Source organism: Scyliorhinus torazame, chromosome 7, assembly GCF_047496885.1.
Source record: "Scyliorhinus torazame isolate Kashiwa2021f chromosome 7, sScyTor2.1, whole genome shotgun sequence".
Classification (NCBI taxonomy): domain Eukaryota; kingdom Metazoa; phylum Chordata; class Chondrichthyes; order Carcharhiniformes; family Scyliorhinidae; genus Scyliorhinus; species Scyliorhinus torazame.
Genome location: NC_092713.1, coordinates 221,894,152 through 221,907,773, shown reverse-complemented (window position 1 = coordinate 221,907,773; position 13,622 = coordinate 221,894,152). Strand labels below are relative to the sequence as shown.

General features: G+C 47.8%; 1 protein-coding gene across 5 annotated transcripts in view; it reads left to right on the top strand.

The window, feature by feature from the left end:
* crebrf (creb3 regulatory factor) overlaps positions 1 to 13,622 on the top strand; it is a 92,667-nt gene that overhangs the window by 17,008 nt on the left and 62,037 nt on the right. For all 5 annotated transcript variants that reach the window (XR_011948315.1, XM_072512089.1, XM_072512087.1 and 2 more), the window contains exon 2: positions 7,121 to 7,310. Coding sequence is in view for 4 of the 5 variants with exons in the window: in XM_072512089.1 (XP_072368190.1) it covers positions 7,302 to 7,310 (9 nt within the window). In the remaining variant the exon portion in view is untranslated. The remainder of the gene's footprint in view (positions 1 to 7,120; positions 7,311 to 13,622) is intronic.

Here is a 13,622-nt window from a genome sequence, read left to right as displayed (position 1 = left end):
ACAGATTGGTCTCTTTCACGTATCAGTAGCAAACGTGGGAGAAAAACAGTCTGTGTTTGGAGAAGCTTCCCCTTGAACAGTTTTCCATAGCAACTTATCTGTTTGACTGACATTGTGAAAATCTGCTCCAGAGGTGGAACAGAGGGGCTTTGGACAAGGCTGGTCTAGATCATACTTTAAAATTTGCAATGGGGCTTGCACCTCGAGGCTTCTGACTTCAAGGCACCAGTGTTACCAGCTGACTGAATAGCAGGATTGTCTTCCTTGCTGTAAATGACTATAGTAAGAAGTCTTACAACAACAGACAAATGTACGTAAATAACTATGGTTTTGGAACAAAATTATTTACTGACAATTGAGGTGATTATGTGTTTAGTTTCAGGCTCAGAACAGTGCATTGTACAATTTGGGGCTTTCAAGCCGACATTATTATTGTCCAAATTTCTGCTTCGAAATACTTCAGGATTCACTTGTATCAGAAGCTTATTGTGTCTCACCTTTTCTTGCATATGTCATCCAGTTGGTTGCAAGTTTTGATTGTGGATTTTTCGAATCCTTTCTTGATAGTGCTTTTAAAAAAAAAAAATAATTTATAGTACCCAATTCTTTTTTTTCCATTGAGGGACAATTTAGCATGACCAATCCACCAAGCCTGCACATCTTTTTGGGTTGTGAGGGTGAGACCCACCCACACAGACACGGGGAGAATGTGCAAACTCCACACCGCCCGATGAGTGCTAAGGATTGTTGTTATATCAGATAATTATTTGTATACTAAATACTCATGCAGTTCCATTCCATTGCACCACGTTGGCTGGGGTGGGGGACAAGCCAGGGGGTGCCGTCTCTCTGGTGCCAGGGTCAATGATGTTGCAGAGCGGCTACAGGGCATTCTGAAACGGGAGGGTGATCAGACAGAGGTTATAGTACACATTGGTACAAATTATATAGTTAGAAAGAGTGATGAGATTAAGAGGGATGAGGTCCTGCAACGTGACTTTAGGGAGTTAGGCAGAAGGTTACAAAACAGGACCTCCTAATATTGTGATATCGGGATTACTCCCTGTGCCACAGCAAATAGGAGGATAGGTCAAATAAATGTGTGGCGAGAGGGTTGACGCAGGAAGGGAGAGCTTTAGATATTTGGATCATTGGGATCGCTTCTTGGTAAAATGGAACCTGTATAAACAGGATGGGTTGCACCTGAATTGGAGGGAGACGTATCTTAGCAGGGAAGTTTGTTCATGCTACTAGGCAGGGTTAAACTAATTGGAAAGAGGGGATGGGATCCAAAGTACGTGAGAAGATGGAGACAAATAGTCAAAACCAGGCAAGTTCAGTGGACAGATCAGGGTGGTATGATGAGGCACATGAGAGGATGGGTAAGCTAAACTGCATTTATTTCAATGCAAGGAGCCTGATGGGTAAGTCTGATGAATTGAATGTTGACCAGCACATGGAACTATGACATTATTGCAACCACAGAAATTTGGATGAAAGAAGGGCAGGGCTGGCAGCCGAATGTCCCCGGTTATAGATGTTTCAGACGTGATAGAGAGGGAGGTAAAAGAGGAGAAGGAATTACATTATTGATTAGGGAGCGCAGTGCTCACGGATGATATCTTAGTAGGCTCCTCAAATGAAGCCATATGGGTAGAAATTTCGAACAAAAAGAGGGCTAACACATTGCTGGGAGTGTACTATAGGCCCCCAAACAGTCAGAGAGATAGAGGGCAGATATGTAGGCATATATCTGAGAATTGTAAGAAAAATCGGTAATAACAGGGGATTTCAACTTCCTCAATATTAACTGGGATAGTCAATGTGGCTTAGAGGGGGCGCAATTCTTAAAATGGATCCAAAAGAGTTTTTTATGCCAATACGTAGAAAGTCCTGGCAAGGGAGGGGGTGGTGCTGGATCTATCTTTAAGGAATCAAGCCTGGCAAGTGGGGAAGTATTTTGGAAACAGTAACCATAACTCAGTAGTACTTAAGGTAGTTATGGAAAGGGTCAAAGATACACCAGAAATTAAAGTTCTTAATTGGAGGAGGGCCAATTTTGATGAAATAAGACAGGATCCGACCAAAGTTAACTGGGAGCAGTTACTTGTAGGAAAATCTATATCAGAACAATGGGATTCATTCACAAAGGAAAAAGAGAGCGTACAGGGCCAACATGTTCCCATGACCCGTGAAGGGCGGGAGCAATAGGTCCAGAGAACCCTGGATGTGAAGGGATATGCAGGCTTGGGTAAGGAAAAAAAGGGAGGGTGCAAAACAGTGGAAGCCCTAGAGGAATCTAGAAAGTGTACTGGGTTACTTAAGAAAGAAATTAGGAGAGTGAAGAGGGGGCCTGAAAAAAGCATTGGTGGGTAAAATAAAGGGTGGCACAGTGGTTAGCACTGCTGTCTCACAGCATCTGGGAGCCGGATTCAATTCTGACCTTGGGTGACTTGGCTGTGTGGAGTTTGCATGCTCTTCCCGCCACTCCATGGATTTCCTTTGGGTTCTCCAGTTTCCTCCCACACTCCCAAGATGTGTAGGTTAGGTGGATAGGCTATGCTAAATTGTCCCTTAGTAGCCTTACGGGGATAGTCCTGGGTCCCGCATTGCTAAGTAAGTAAAGTAGATTTTGGAATAACCACTATTTCAGGTTAAATTAAGTTATTTTATTATTATATTTTTTCTTTTAAAAGCTGCAAATACTTTCTTTACAGAAAGGAAAAAGATCTTGCTTCTGGATCCTTCTGGTTGGTTGAAGGGACCTTCAAGCCCACCTTGACAATTAATCATTGTAAAATCTGGTCTTCTTTAGATGTATTCGCTGATGAGCTCGGTTGCTGTGTCCTATCTTTCCCATGTACCGAGCTATGAGAGCTGACTCTGCTGGCTAACTCTGAGCTGAATCTGCCTACTCTTTAAATTGGAGTCTTCCTTAGGTGTATTAGCTGTTTTAGCTCGGCTGCTTTGCACTGTCACTTTCCCATGGCCGAGCTGACTGTAATCTGACTCTGAGCTGCTTCTCCGCCTCTCTCTGAGTTCTGGTTCTGCCTGCTGTTCCCTTTCTTCGGGTTTGTATATTTTTCGAACAGTTATCTAGTTTTTATGACTTTATTGTAAAGTAACTTATTTCACTTTGATTGTAAAAAGTATCTTTGATCTAAACCTTCTAATCCAACTAAGTATTCATTTTGACATGACTTCATCTCATAGATCTGATTACATTGTTTCCTTTGTGATGTTCGAAATGCTTTGGTTTCAATAGAGGTGTGAATTTTAGTTCCTGTCATTTCTATAGTTTTATTTTCCAATTGTGTCCTCAGCTCATAATTTTGACTTTGATTTTGGCTCTGAATTATGTTTCTCGTTGACTGATAGTCTCCAGTTTTCTTTAATTTACCTGGTATTAGCAACATTTCACACCTAGAATTCAACTGAACCTCATCCTTTTTTCCAGCTGCTAACTAAGATAGTTAATTTCAATGAAGGTGTGAGCCATTGTTTTTGGCTTCATTCAAAATCCTGTTTGTCTTGTTTGCTAAGCCTGCTTGACCAAGGATATCTGCAGTTTACAATCCTGATCTGGCAGCTGCTGTTAACCCTTTGTGGGATCTTTCCCTGTATCCTCTCATGTTTCTCTCAGACCCGATATTGCCAGACTTCCATGTTTCAAATGACACATCTTTCCATATTTTCAATAACACCGGCCAAGCAACTGCTTAATCCCCCTGCCCCTTCCCCATTGCACTCCCGTAAGTCAGCTGACTCATGCTGACCCCGGCCGCTCCCGCCTCTACCCCCAATCCCCCTGTGGATTCCCCATCCAAATCTCCAACCCCCCCCCCCCCCCACCTAAGTGGGGTAGAGAAAGTCCCCCCCCCACCCCGTATGAACCAATGCGGACATCGAACACCGTACTGTCCCCCCGTTTCAGGTACTGCCCCACCATTTCGCGGGAAAAACCGCGCTCCCTTCTGGGCCGACCCCACCCCCTGTGACGCAGCTCCTCTCAACTGCGACCTCCCCCAAATCCCCGAGGGCCCCAGGCCACGGGGCCACCCAGACCCAAGAAAACATGGAGAAAAACCCCACCCAAACATCACCCCATCTCCCTCACCAACAGCCCCCATAACCTACTGCAATCCATTAACTCGAGTCCAACTTCTCATTCTTGATGAAAGTCCACACCTCATCCGGCGTATCAAAATAATGGTGTTGGTCCTGGTATGTGACCCACAGCCTCGCCGGCTGTAGCAGCCCGAACTTCAGCCCCTTTCCGCGGAGGACCGCCTCAGCCCAATTGAATCCTGCACGCTTCGTGGCCAGCTCTGCACTCCAGTCCTGATAAATCCGGATCTCAGTGTTCTCCCACCTGCTACTCCGCTGCTCCTTCGCCCATCGCAGGACACACTCCTTGTCGGCGAAGCAGTGGAACCTTATCACCATAGCCCTCGGCGGCTTGTTCGCCCTCGGCCTCCTTGCCAGGACTCTGTGCGTCCCATCCAGCTCCAGGGGCCTCAGGATGGCCCCCGCGCCCATCAGAGTACTCAGCATCGTGGTCACATACGCCCCAACATCCGACCCCTCCACACCTTCAGGGAGTCCCAGAATCCACAAGTTCTGCCTCCTCGACTTATTCTCTAGTTCCTCCAGCTTCTCTTACCATTTTTTGTGCAGCGCCTCGTGCGCTTCCACTCTGACCACCAGGCCTCAGACTCGCGTCCTCATTATCAGAGGCCTTCTGCTGCACCTCCTTGATCGCCGTCCCCTGCATCTTCTGGGTCTCCACCAGCCTTTCAATCGACGCCTTCATAGGGGCCAACATCTCCACCTTCAAGTCAGCAAAGCAGCTTCTTAAAAACTCCTGCTACTCCCGGGCCCACTGGGCCCACGCTGCCTGATTTTTTTTCCCCCTCGGCTGCCATCTTGTTTTTTCGTGCCTGTTCTCCTCTCTTCTCTAAAGCCACTTTTTTCACCGCTCCACTCCTGGTCCACTCCATACAGTGCTGGGGGACCCTCATTGTTTCCTTCCCACACCGGGAATCGTCTTCCAAATGCCGCTGGAGCTCCTTAAAAGGGCCCAAAAGTCCGTTATCGGCGGGAGCTGCCGACCGTGTGACCTACCTAGGCAGAGCCGCAACCGGAAGTCCGTATTAACAGTTTTAATGGGTCTAAATGTGACTCATTCCCCGGGGCCAGTTGAGATGTAACCCAGGTTGCTGTGGGTGGTAAGATTGCAGAAGCTCTGACAAAGAAAATCAAATCTTATCTGGCCACTGGAGAGGTACCAGAGGACTGGAGGACAAAGGAACATAGTAATTAGGAGCAGAAGTAGGCAATTCAGCCCTTGGAGTCTGCTCTGCCATTCAATCAGATAATGGCTGATCCCTTCCTGGTTAATGAGGACAGTTAATGTGGTGCCATTATTCACGAGTGGAAGTAGGGACGAACCAGGAAATTACAGGCCAGTTAATCTAGCTTCAGTGGTAGGGAAACTACTGGAAAAAATTCTGAGGGACAACATTAATCTCCACTTGGAGAGGCAAAGATTAATCAAGGATAGTCGGCATGGTTTTATCAATTTCATAGAACTTTTTGGGGAGGCGATGTGTGCAGATGACGGTAATGCGGCTGATGTAGTCTACATAGACTTTAGTAAGGCTTTTGACAAGGTCCCACGTGGGAGGCTGATGAAGGAAGAGCCAATGGGATCCAGGGCAATTTGGCAAACTGGATCCAAATTTGACTTAGTGATAGGAGGCAGAGGGTGATGGAGGAAGGTTGTTTTTGTGACTGGAAGCCAGTGTCCCGTGGTTTTCTGCAGAGATCAGTGCTGGGTTCTTGTTTTTTGTAATGTACATTAATGATCTGGATGTAAATGTAGCAGGTGTGATAAGTAAGCTCGCAGATGACACAAAAATTGGTGGTGTGGTAAATAGTGAGGAGCAAGGTCTTAGATTACAGGACGATATAGATGGGCAGAAGAGTGGCAAATGGAATTTAACCATGAAAAGTGTGAAGTAATGTATTTTGGAGGACGAACAAGGCAAGGGAATATACAATGAATGGTTGGACCCTCGGAAGTACAGGGGATCAAATTGATCTTGGTGTGCAGGTTCACAGATGCCTGAAGGCAACAGGACATGTAGATGAGGTGGTTAAGAAGGCCTATGGGATTCTTGCCTTTAATAGCGGAGGCATTGAAAATAAGAGCAGCTAGGTTATGCTAGAGTTATACAAAATGCTGGTTAGGCCCCAGCTAGAGTACTGTGTACAGTTCTGGTCACCACTCTATAGAAAGGAAGTGATTGCACTAGAGAAGGTGAAAAGGAGATTTACCAGGATATAACCTGGGTTGGATTGTTTCAGCTATCAAGCGAGGCTGTATAGGGTAGGGTTGTTTTCCCTGGAGCAGAGAAGGCTGAGGCAGGGGAACCTGATTGAGATGTATAATATGAGGGACATGGGTAGGGTGGATAGATAGAGTGGATAGGAAGGTAATTTTCCCCTTTAGTGGAGGGGTCAATAACCAGGGGACATAGATTTAAGATAACGGGCAGGAGGTTTAGAGGAGATGTGATGTAAAACTTTTTCACCCAGAGGTGGTTGGAATCGGGAACTCATTGCCTGAAAGGGTGGTAGAGGCAGGAACCCTCTGTGTTTAAGTATTAAGATGAACACTTGAAATGTCATTGCATACAAGACTATGGACCAAGTGCTGGAAAATGGGATTACAATAGTTAGGTGCTTGATGGTTTGCATGGGCGCAATGGACAGGCCTCTTTCTGTGCTGTAAAACTCTGATTCTAATATCCAAATCTTCGCTAATTGTTACTGTTAAATGTTGCTAACAGTTGGCACTCTATTGTTCTATCTTTCCTGCAAGTTGATCTTAAGATCGCACATTAGAATTTAAATCTTTTTAGAACTATAATAGTCAAATTTACATAAGTTTATTTGTGAGCATCTCAACAGGATTAGGGTCTTCAGAAGAGAAGGCAAAAAAATTGATATAAAGAAATAAAAGTGCAGAATTTAATCTTGTGATTTAAGTAATATGATACAGTATGTTGGACTTTGTTCTAATTATATATATATATATAACTTTATTTCCTGTAAGGCTTGTGAATTAAAAGGAACATCTGACCAGGAAGAACTTCAATGCAGTGACTTGCGTTCTGACAGTCAATCTTATTATTGACACTCTTGTGCATCACTCCAACCATTTAATAAAACTGGAATCGACTCAACCGAAACAGCAGAAAAAAATTATCTCAGATAAAGCAGATGTGTGCTTGGCAATGCCGCAGGTAGGTTTGTAACCTTTTACAGTACAGATCCTGACTTGAAGCATTCCTGTAACTGTTTGTTTGCAATGGGAAGGTATTTGAGTCACAGTTCACAATTAAAAAAAAAACAACATTGCTATTAGCGTCCATGGACTAATATTTGCTTTTCGTACTACATTAGAATGGTTATGATTTTGTCACCTGCTTTTTTTTTTAACAAACCATTTTAATGAGGTGTTTTTGGCATTACAAACAACAACAGTATAAAAATAATGTACAAAGAACAAAATCATAGTGCAAACACCGACACCCGTCCATCCAAGGCCCGCCTATTTAACCCCCTACTCTATGCTACCCTAGCCCCCCCCCCCCCCCCCCCGATTAATTCTCCACAAAGAAGTCGATGAATGATTGCCACCTCCGGGCGAACCCTAACACTGACCCTCTCAAGGCGAACTTAATCTTCTCCAGGCCAAGAAAGCTTGCCATGTCAGTTAACCAGGCCTCCGACTTCGGAGACTTTGGGTCCCTCCCAAGCTAGTAATATCCGTCTCCGGGCTACCAGGGAGGCAAAGGCCAGAACATCTGCCTCTTTCTCCTCCTGGACTCCCGGATCTTCCGACACCCCAAAAATCTCCACCCCTGGACTCATTTCCACCCTTGTCTTCAATACTCTGGACATGACGTCTGCAAACCCCTGCCAGTATCCCCTAAGTTTTGGACATGCTCAGAACATGTGGACATGGTTCACTGGTCCACCTGCACATTTTAAACTCCTGTCTTCCACCACAAAGAATCTGCTCATCCGGACCACTGTCATGTGAGCCCGGTCAGTGTACCACCTTGAATTGGATCAAGCTAAGCCTTGCGCATGTAGCGGTCACGTTGACTCTGCTCAACGTGTCCGCCTATAGGCCGTCCTCTATCTCACGCCCCCCCCAGTTCCTCCTCCCACTTACGCTTCAGCTCTTCGATCTGCGTCTCCTCCGTTCCCATTAGTTCTTTGTAGATGTCCGAGACGCTCCCCTCCCCCACCCATCCCCTGGACACTAGCCTATCCTGGAGCCCCCTTAGTGGCAGGAGTGGGAAGGATGATACCTGCCTGCGCAGAAAGTCCCGTATCTGTAAATATCTGCAGTCGTTCCCTGTTGCCAACCCAAACTTTTCCTCGAGCGCCCTCAAGCTAGGGAAGCTCTCTTCAAGGAACAGGTCCCCCATCTTCTCAATTCCAGCCCTATACCACACCCGAAACCCTCCATCTAAGCTCCCCGGAATAAACTGGTGGTTGTCACATATTGGGGACCAAACCGATGCACCCACTGCTCCAACGCACCTCCTCCACTGACCCCAAATCCTCAGGGCTGCCACCACTATGGGTCTGGTGGAATATCTTGCCGGCGGGAACGGCAGAGATGCCTTTATCTTTTTTTTTAAAAATGTTTTATTGAAATTTTTTTCCCAAACAACAATTTTTCCCCTCTTAGAAAGCAAACGCAACAATAACAATACAGAAATTTTTAACAATACACAAGTAACAAAACCCCATTATCTTTGACCTAAACTAAACCCCCCCCCCCCCCTTCCCCCTGGGTTGCTGCTGCTGGTCATCTGTCCTCCCTCTAACGTTCCCCTAGGTAGTCGAGAAATGGCTGCCACCGCTTGGTGAACCCTTGAGCCGATCCTCTCAGGGCAAACTTTATCTGCTCCAGTTTAATGAACCCCGCCATATCATTTACCCAGGCCTCCAGTCCGGGGGGTTTCGCCTCCTTCCACATGAGTAGGATCCTGTGTCGGGCTACTAGGGACGCAAAGGCCACAACGTCAGCCTCTTTCGCCTCCTGCACTCCCGGCTCTTGCGCAACTCCAAATAGAGCTAACCCCCAGCCTGGTTTGACCCGGGCCTTCACCACCCGCGAAATCACTCCCGTCACTCCCTTCCAATATCCTTCCAGTGCCGGGCACGCCCAAAACATATGTGCGTGGTTTGCCGGGCTCCCGCCACACCTCCCACATTTGTCCTCCACTCCAAAGAACCTGCTCAATCTTGCTCCCGTTATGTGTGCTCTATGTAGCACCTTAAATTGAATCAGGCTAAGCCTGGCGCATGAGGAAGAGGATTTTACCCTGCTTACTCACAAACCCTCCTCTATCTCCTCCCCTAGTTCTTCTTCCCACTTTCCTTTTAGTTCGCCCACCGACTCCTCCCCCTCTTCCCTCATCTCTCGGTAAATCTCTGACACCTTGCCCTCTCCGACCCACACCCCTGAAAGCACCCTGTCCTGTATCCCCTGTGTTGGGAGCAACGGAAATTCCCTCACCTGTTGTCTAGTAAACGCCCTCACCTGCATATATCTCAAGAAATTTCCCCGGGGCAACTTATACTTTTCCTCCAATGCTCCCAAGCTCGCAAAAGTCCCATCTATAAATAAATCTCCCACCCACCTAATTCCCAACTGGTACCAGCTCTGAAATCCTCCATCCATTCTTCCTGGGGCGAACCTATGGTTGTTCCTGATTGAGGACCCCACCAGGGCTCCCCGCACCCCTCTCTGTCGCCTCCACTGTCCCCAGATATTCAATGTTGCCGCCACCACCGGGTTCGTGGTAAACTTTTTCGGTGAGATCGGTAGCGGCGCCGTCACCAGCGCCTCTAAACTCGTCCCTTTACAGGACTTTCTCTCCAGTCTTTTCCACGCCGCTCCCTCACCCTCCATCATCCATTTACGTATCATTGCCACATTGGCGGCCCAATAGTAATCGCCCAAGTTCGGTAGTGCCAATCCTCCTCTGTCCCTACTACGCTGAAGGAACCCCCTCCTTACTCTCGGCACTTTCCCTGCCCACACGAAGCTCGTGATGCTCCTGTCTATTTTATTAAAAAAGGTCTTGGTGATTAGTATAGGGAGACATTGAAATACAAATAAGAACCTCGGGAGGACCATCATCTTAATTGCTTGCACCCTGCCTGCCAGCGATAGAGGCTGCAGGTCCCACCTCTTGAAGTCCTCCTCCATTTGTTCTACCAACCGTGTCAGATTAAGTCTGTGCAAGGTTCCCCAGCTCCTAGCGATCTGAATCCCCAGGTATCGGAAGTTTCTTTCCACTTTCCTTAGAGGCAAGCCTTCTATCTCTCTACTCTGGTCCCCTGGATGTATCACAAATAATTCACTCTTCCCCATGTTTAGCCTATACCCCGAGAAATCCCCGAACCACCTCAAAATTCGCATAACCTCTATCATTCCCCCCCCGCTGGGTCCGACACGTATAACAATAGGTCATCCGCGTATAACGAGACTCTGTGTTCTTCTCCCCCTCTAATCACCCCTCTCCATTTCCTGGAGTCTCTCAACGCCATGGCCAGGGGTTCAATTGCCAACGCGAACAACAATGGAGACAGCGGGCATCCCTGTCTTGTTCCCCTATATAGTCGGAAATACTCCGATCTATGTCGACCTGTAACTACGCTTGCCGTTGGAGCCCCATAAAGAAGTCTGACCCAGCTAATAAACCCGTTCCCAAACCCAAACCTCCTTAACACTTCCCATAAATACTCCCACTCCACCCTATCAAATGCCTTCTCTGCGTCCATTGCCGCCACTATCTCTGCCTCCCCCTCCACTGGGGGCATCATTATCACCCCTAATAGTCGTCGCACGTTAACATTCAGTTGTCTCCCTTTTACGAACCCTGTCTGGTCTTCGTGCACCACCCCCGGGACACAGTCCTCTATCCTCGATGCCAGTACCTTTGCCAACAATTTGGCGTCCACATTCAATAATGAAATGCGTCTATAGGACCCGCACTGCAACGGATCTTTATCCCTCTTCAAAATTAACGATATCGTCGCCTCCGACATCGTCGGGGTTAGAGTCCCCCCTTCCCTGGCCTCATTGAACGCCCTCACCATCAACGTGGCCAACAAGTCCACATATTTTCTGTAATATTCCACCGGGAACCCGCCTGGTCCCGGGGCCTTCCCTGCTTGCATGCTTCCCAGTCTCTTAATAACCTCGTCCACCCCAATCGGTGCCCCCAGGCCTACCACCCCCCGCTCCTCCACTTTCGGGAACCTCAATTGGTCCAGGAACTGCCGCATCCCCTCCTCTCCCTCTGGGGGTTGAGACCTATACAGTTCCTCATAGAAGGTCTTGAACACCTCATTTATCTTTCCTGCCCTTCGCACCGTGTCTCCCCTTTTGTCTCTAGTTCCTCCTATCTCCCTCGCTGCTGCCCTCTTTCGCAATTGATGAGCCAACAGGCGACTAGCCTTTTCCCCATATTCATACCTCCTCCCATGTGCCTTCCTCCACAGTACCTCCGCCTTTCTGGTGGTCAGAAGGTCAAATTCCGTCTGGAGTCGTCTCCTCTCCCTGTACAATTCCTCCTCCGGGGTCTCTGCAAATTCCCTATCCACCCTTAAAATCTCCCCCAGTAATCTTTCCCTTTCCTTGGCCTGTTTTCCTTTTGTGGGCCCCAATGGAGATCAGCTCTCCTCTGACCACCGCTTTTAGTGCTTCCCATACCACTCCCACAGGGACCTCGCCGTCGTCATTGACCTCCAGGTATCTCTCCATCCACCCCCGCACTCTTGCACACACTCCCTCATCCGCCATCAGTCCCACATCTAATCGCCAGAGTGTTCTCTGCTCCCTTTCCTCTCCTAATTCCAGGTCCACCCAATGTGGGGCATGATCCGAAACCGCTATGGCTGAGTACTCAGCTTCTTCCACCCTAGAGATCAACGACCTTCCCAAAACAAAAACATCTATCCGGGAGTACACTTTATGGACATGGGAGAAGAAGGAAAACTCCCTAGCCCTAGGTCTAAGAAATCGCCATGGATCCACTCCCCCCATTTGGTCCATAAACCCCTTAAGTACCTTGGCCGCTGCCGGCCTTCTTCCGGTCCTTGAGCTGGATCTATCTAGCCTCGGGTCCAGCACCGTATTAAAGTCCCCTCCTAAAATCAAGTTTCCTACCTCCAGGTCCGGTATACGCCCCAGCATCCGTCTCATAAATCCCGGAGATGCCTTTATCAACGCCTCCAAGCAGGTGCTCCTACATGAAGCTGCCTCCATCCACTCCCAAACCGACCCCGTCCCCACCTCCCACTTCCTTATAGCAATATTGGCCGCCCAGTAGTAATTACTGAAATTTGGCAGGGCACCCCCCCCCCCCCCCCCCCCCCCCGCTTCCTCTCGAGCCCCCCCCCCCCCCGCTTCCTCTCGAGCATCACCCAGATCCACAGGGATCAGTGCTGGGACCTTTGCTCTTTGTAGTATATATAAATGATTTGGAGGAAAATGTAACTGGTCTGATTAGTAAGTTTGCAGACGACACAAAGGTTGGTGGAATTGCGGATAGCGATGAGGACTGTCTGAGGATACAGCAGGATTTAGATTGTCTGGAGACTTGGGCGGAGAGATGGCAGATGGAGTTTAACCTGGACAAATGTGAGGTAATGCATTTTGGAAGGGCTAATGCAGGTAGGGAATATACAGTGAATGGTAGAACCCTCAAGAGTATTGAAAGTCAAAGAGATCTAGGAGTACAGGTCCACAGATCACTGAAAGGGGCTACACAGGTGGAGAAGGTAGTCAAGAAGGCATACGGCATGCTTGCCTTCATTGGCCGGGGCATTGAGTATAAGAATTGGCAAGTCATGTTGCAGCTGTATAGAACCTTAGTTAGGCCACACTTGGAGTATAGTGTTCAATTCTGGTCGCCACACTACCAGAAGGATGTGGAGGCTTTAGAGAGGGTGCAGAAGAGATTTACCAGAATGTTGCCTGGTATGGAGGGCATAAGCTATGAGGAGCGATTGAATAAACTCGGTTTGTTCTCACTGGAACGAAGGAGGTTGAGGGGCGACCTGATAGAGGTATACAAAATTATGAGGGGCATAGACAGAGTGGATAGTCAGAGGCTTTTCCCCAGGGTAGAGGGGTCAATTACTAGGGGGCATAGGTTTAAGGTGAGAGGGGCAAAGTTTAGAGTAGATGTACGAGGCAAGTTTTTTACGCAGAGGGTAGTGGGTGCCTGGAACTCACTACCGGAGGAGGTAGTGGAGGCAGGGACGATAGGGACATTTAAGGGGCATCTTGACAAATATATGAATAGGATGGGAATAGAAGGATACGGACCCAGGAAGGGTAGAAGATTGTAGCTTAGTCGGGCAGTATGGTCGGCACGGGCTTGGAGGGCCGAAGGGCCTGTTCCTGTGCTGTACATTTCTTTGTTCTTTGTTCTTTGTTTGTTCAGACAAAGCCCAAAATAATTTTGTTAATCCTCTTAAAAAAGGACCGCGGGATGAAAATTGGGAGGCATTGGAAC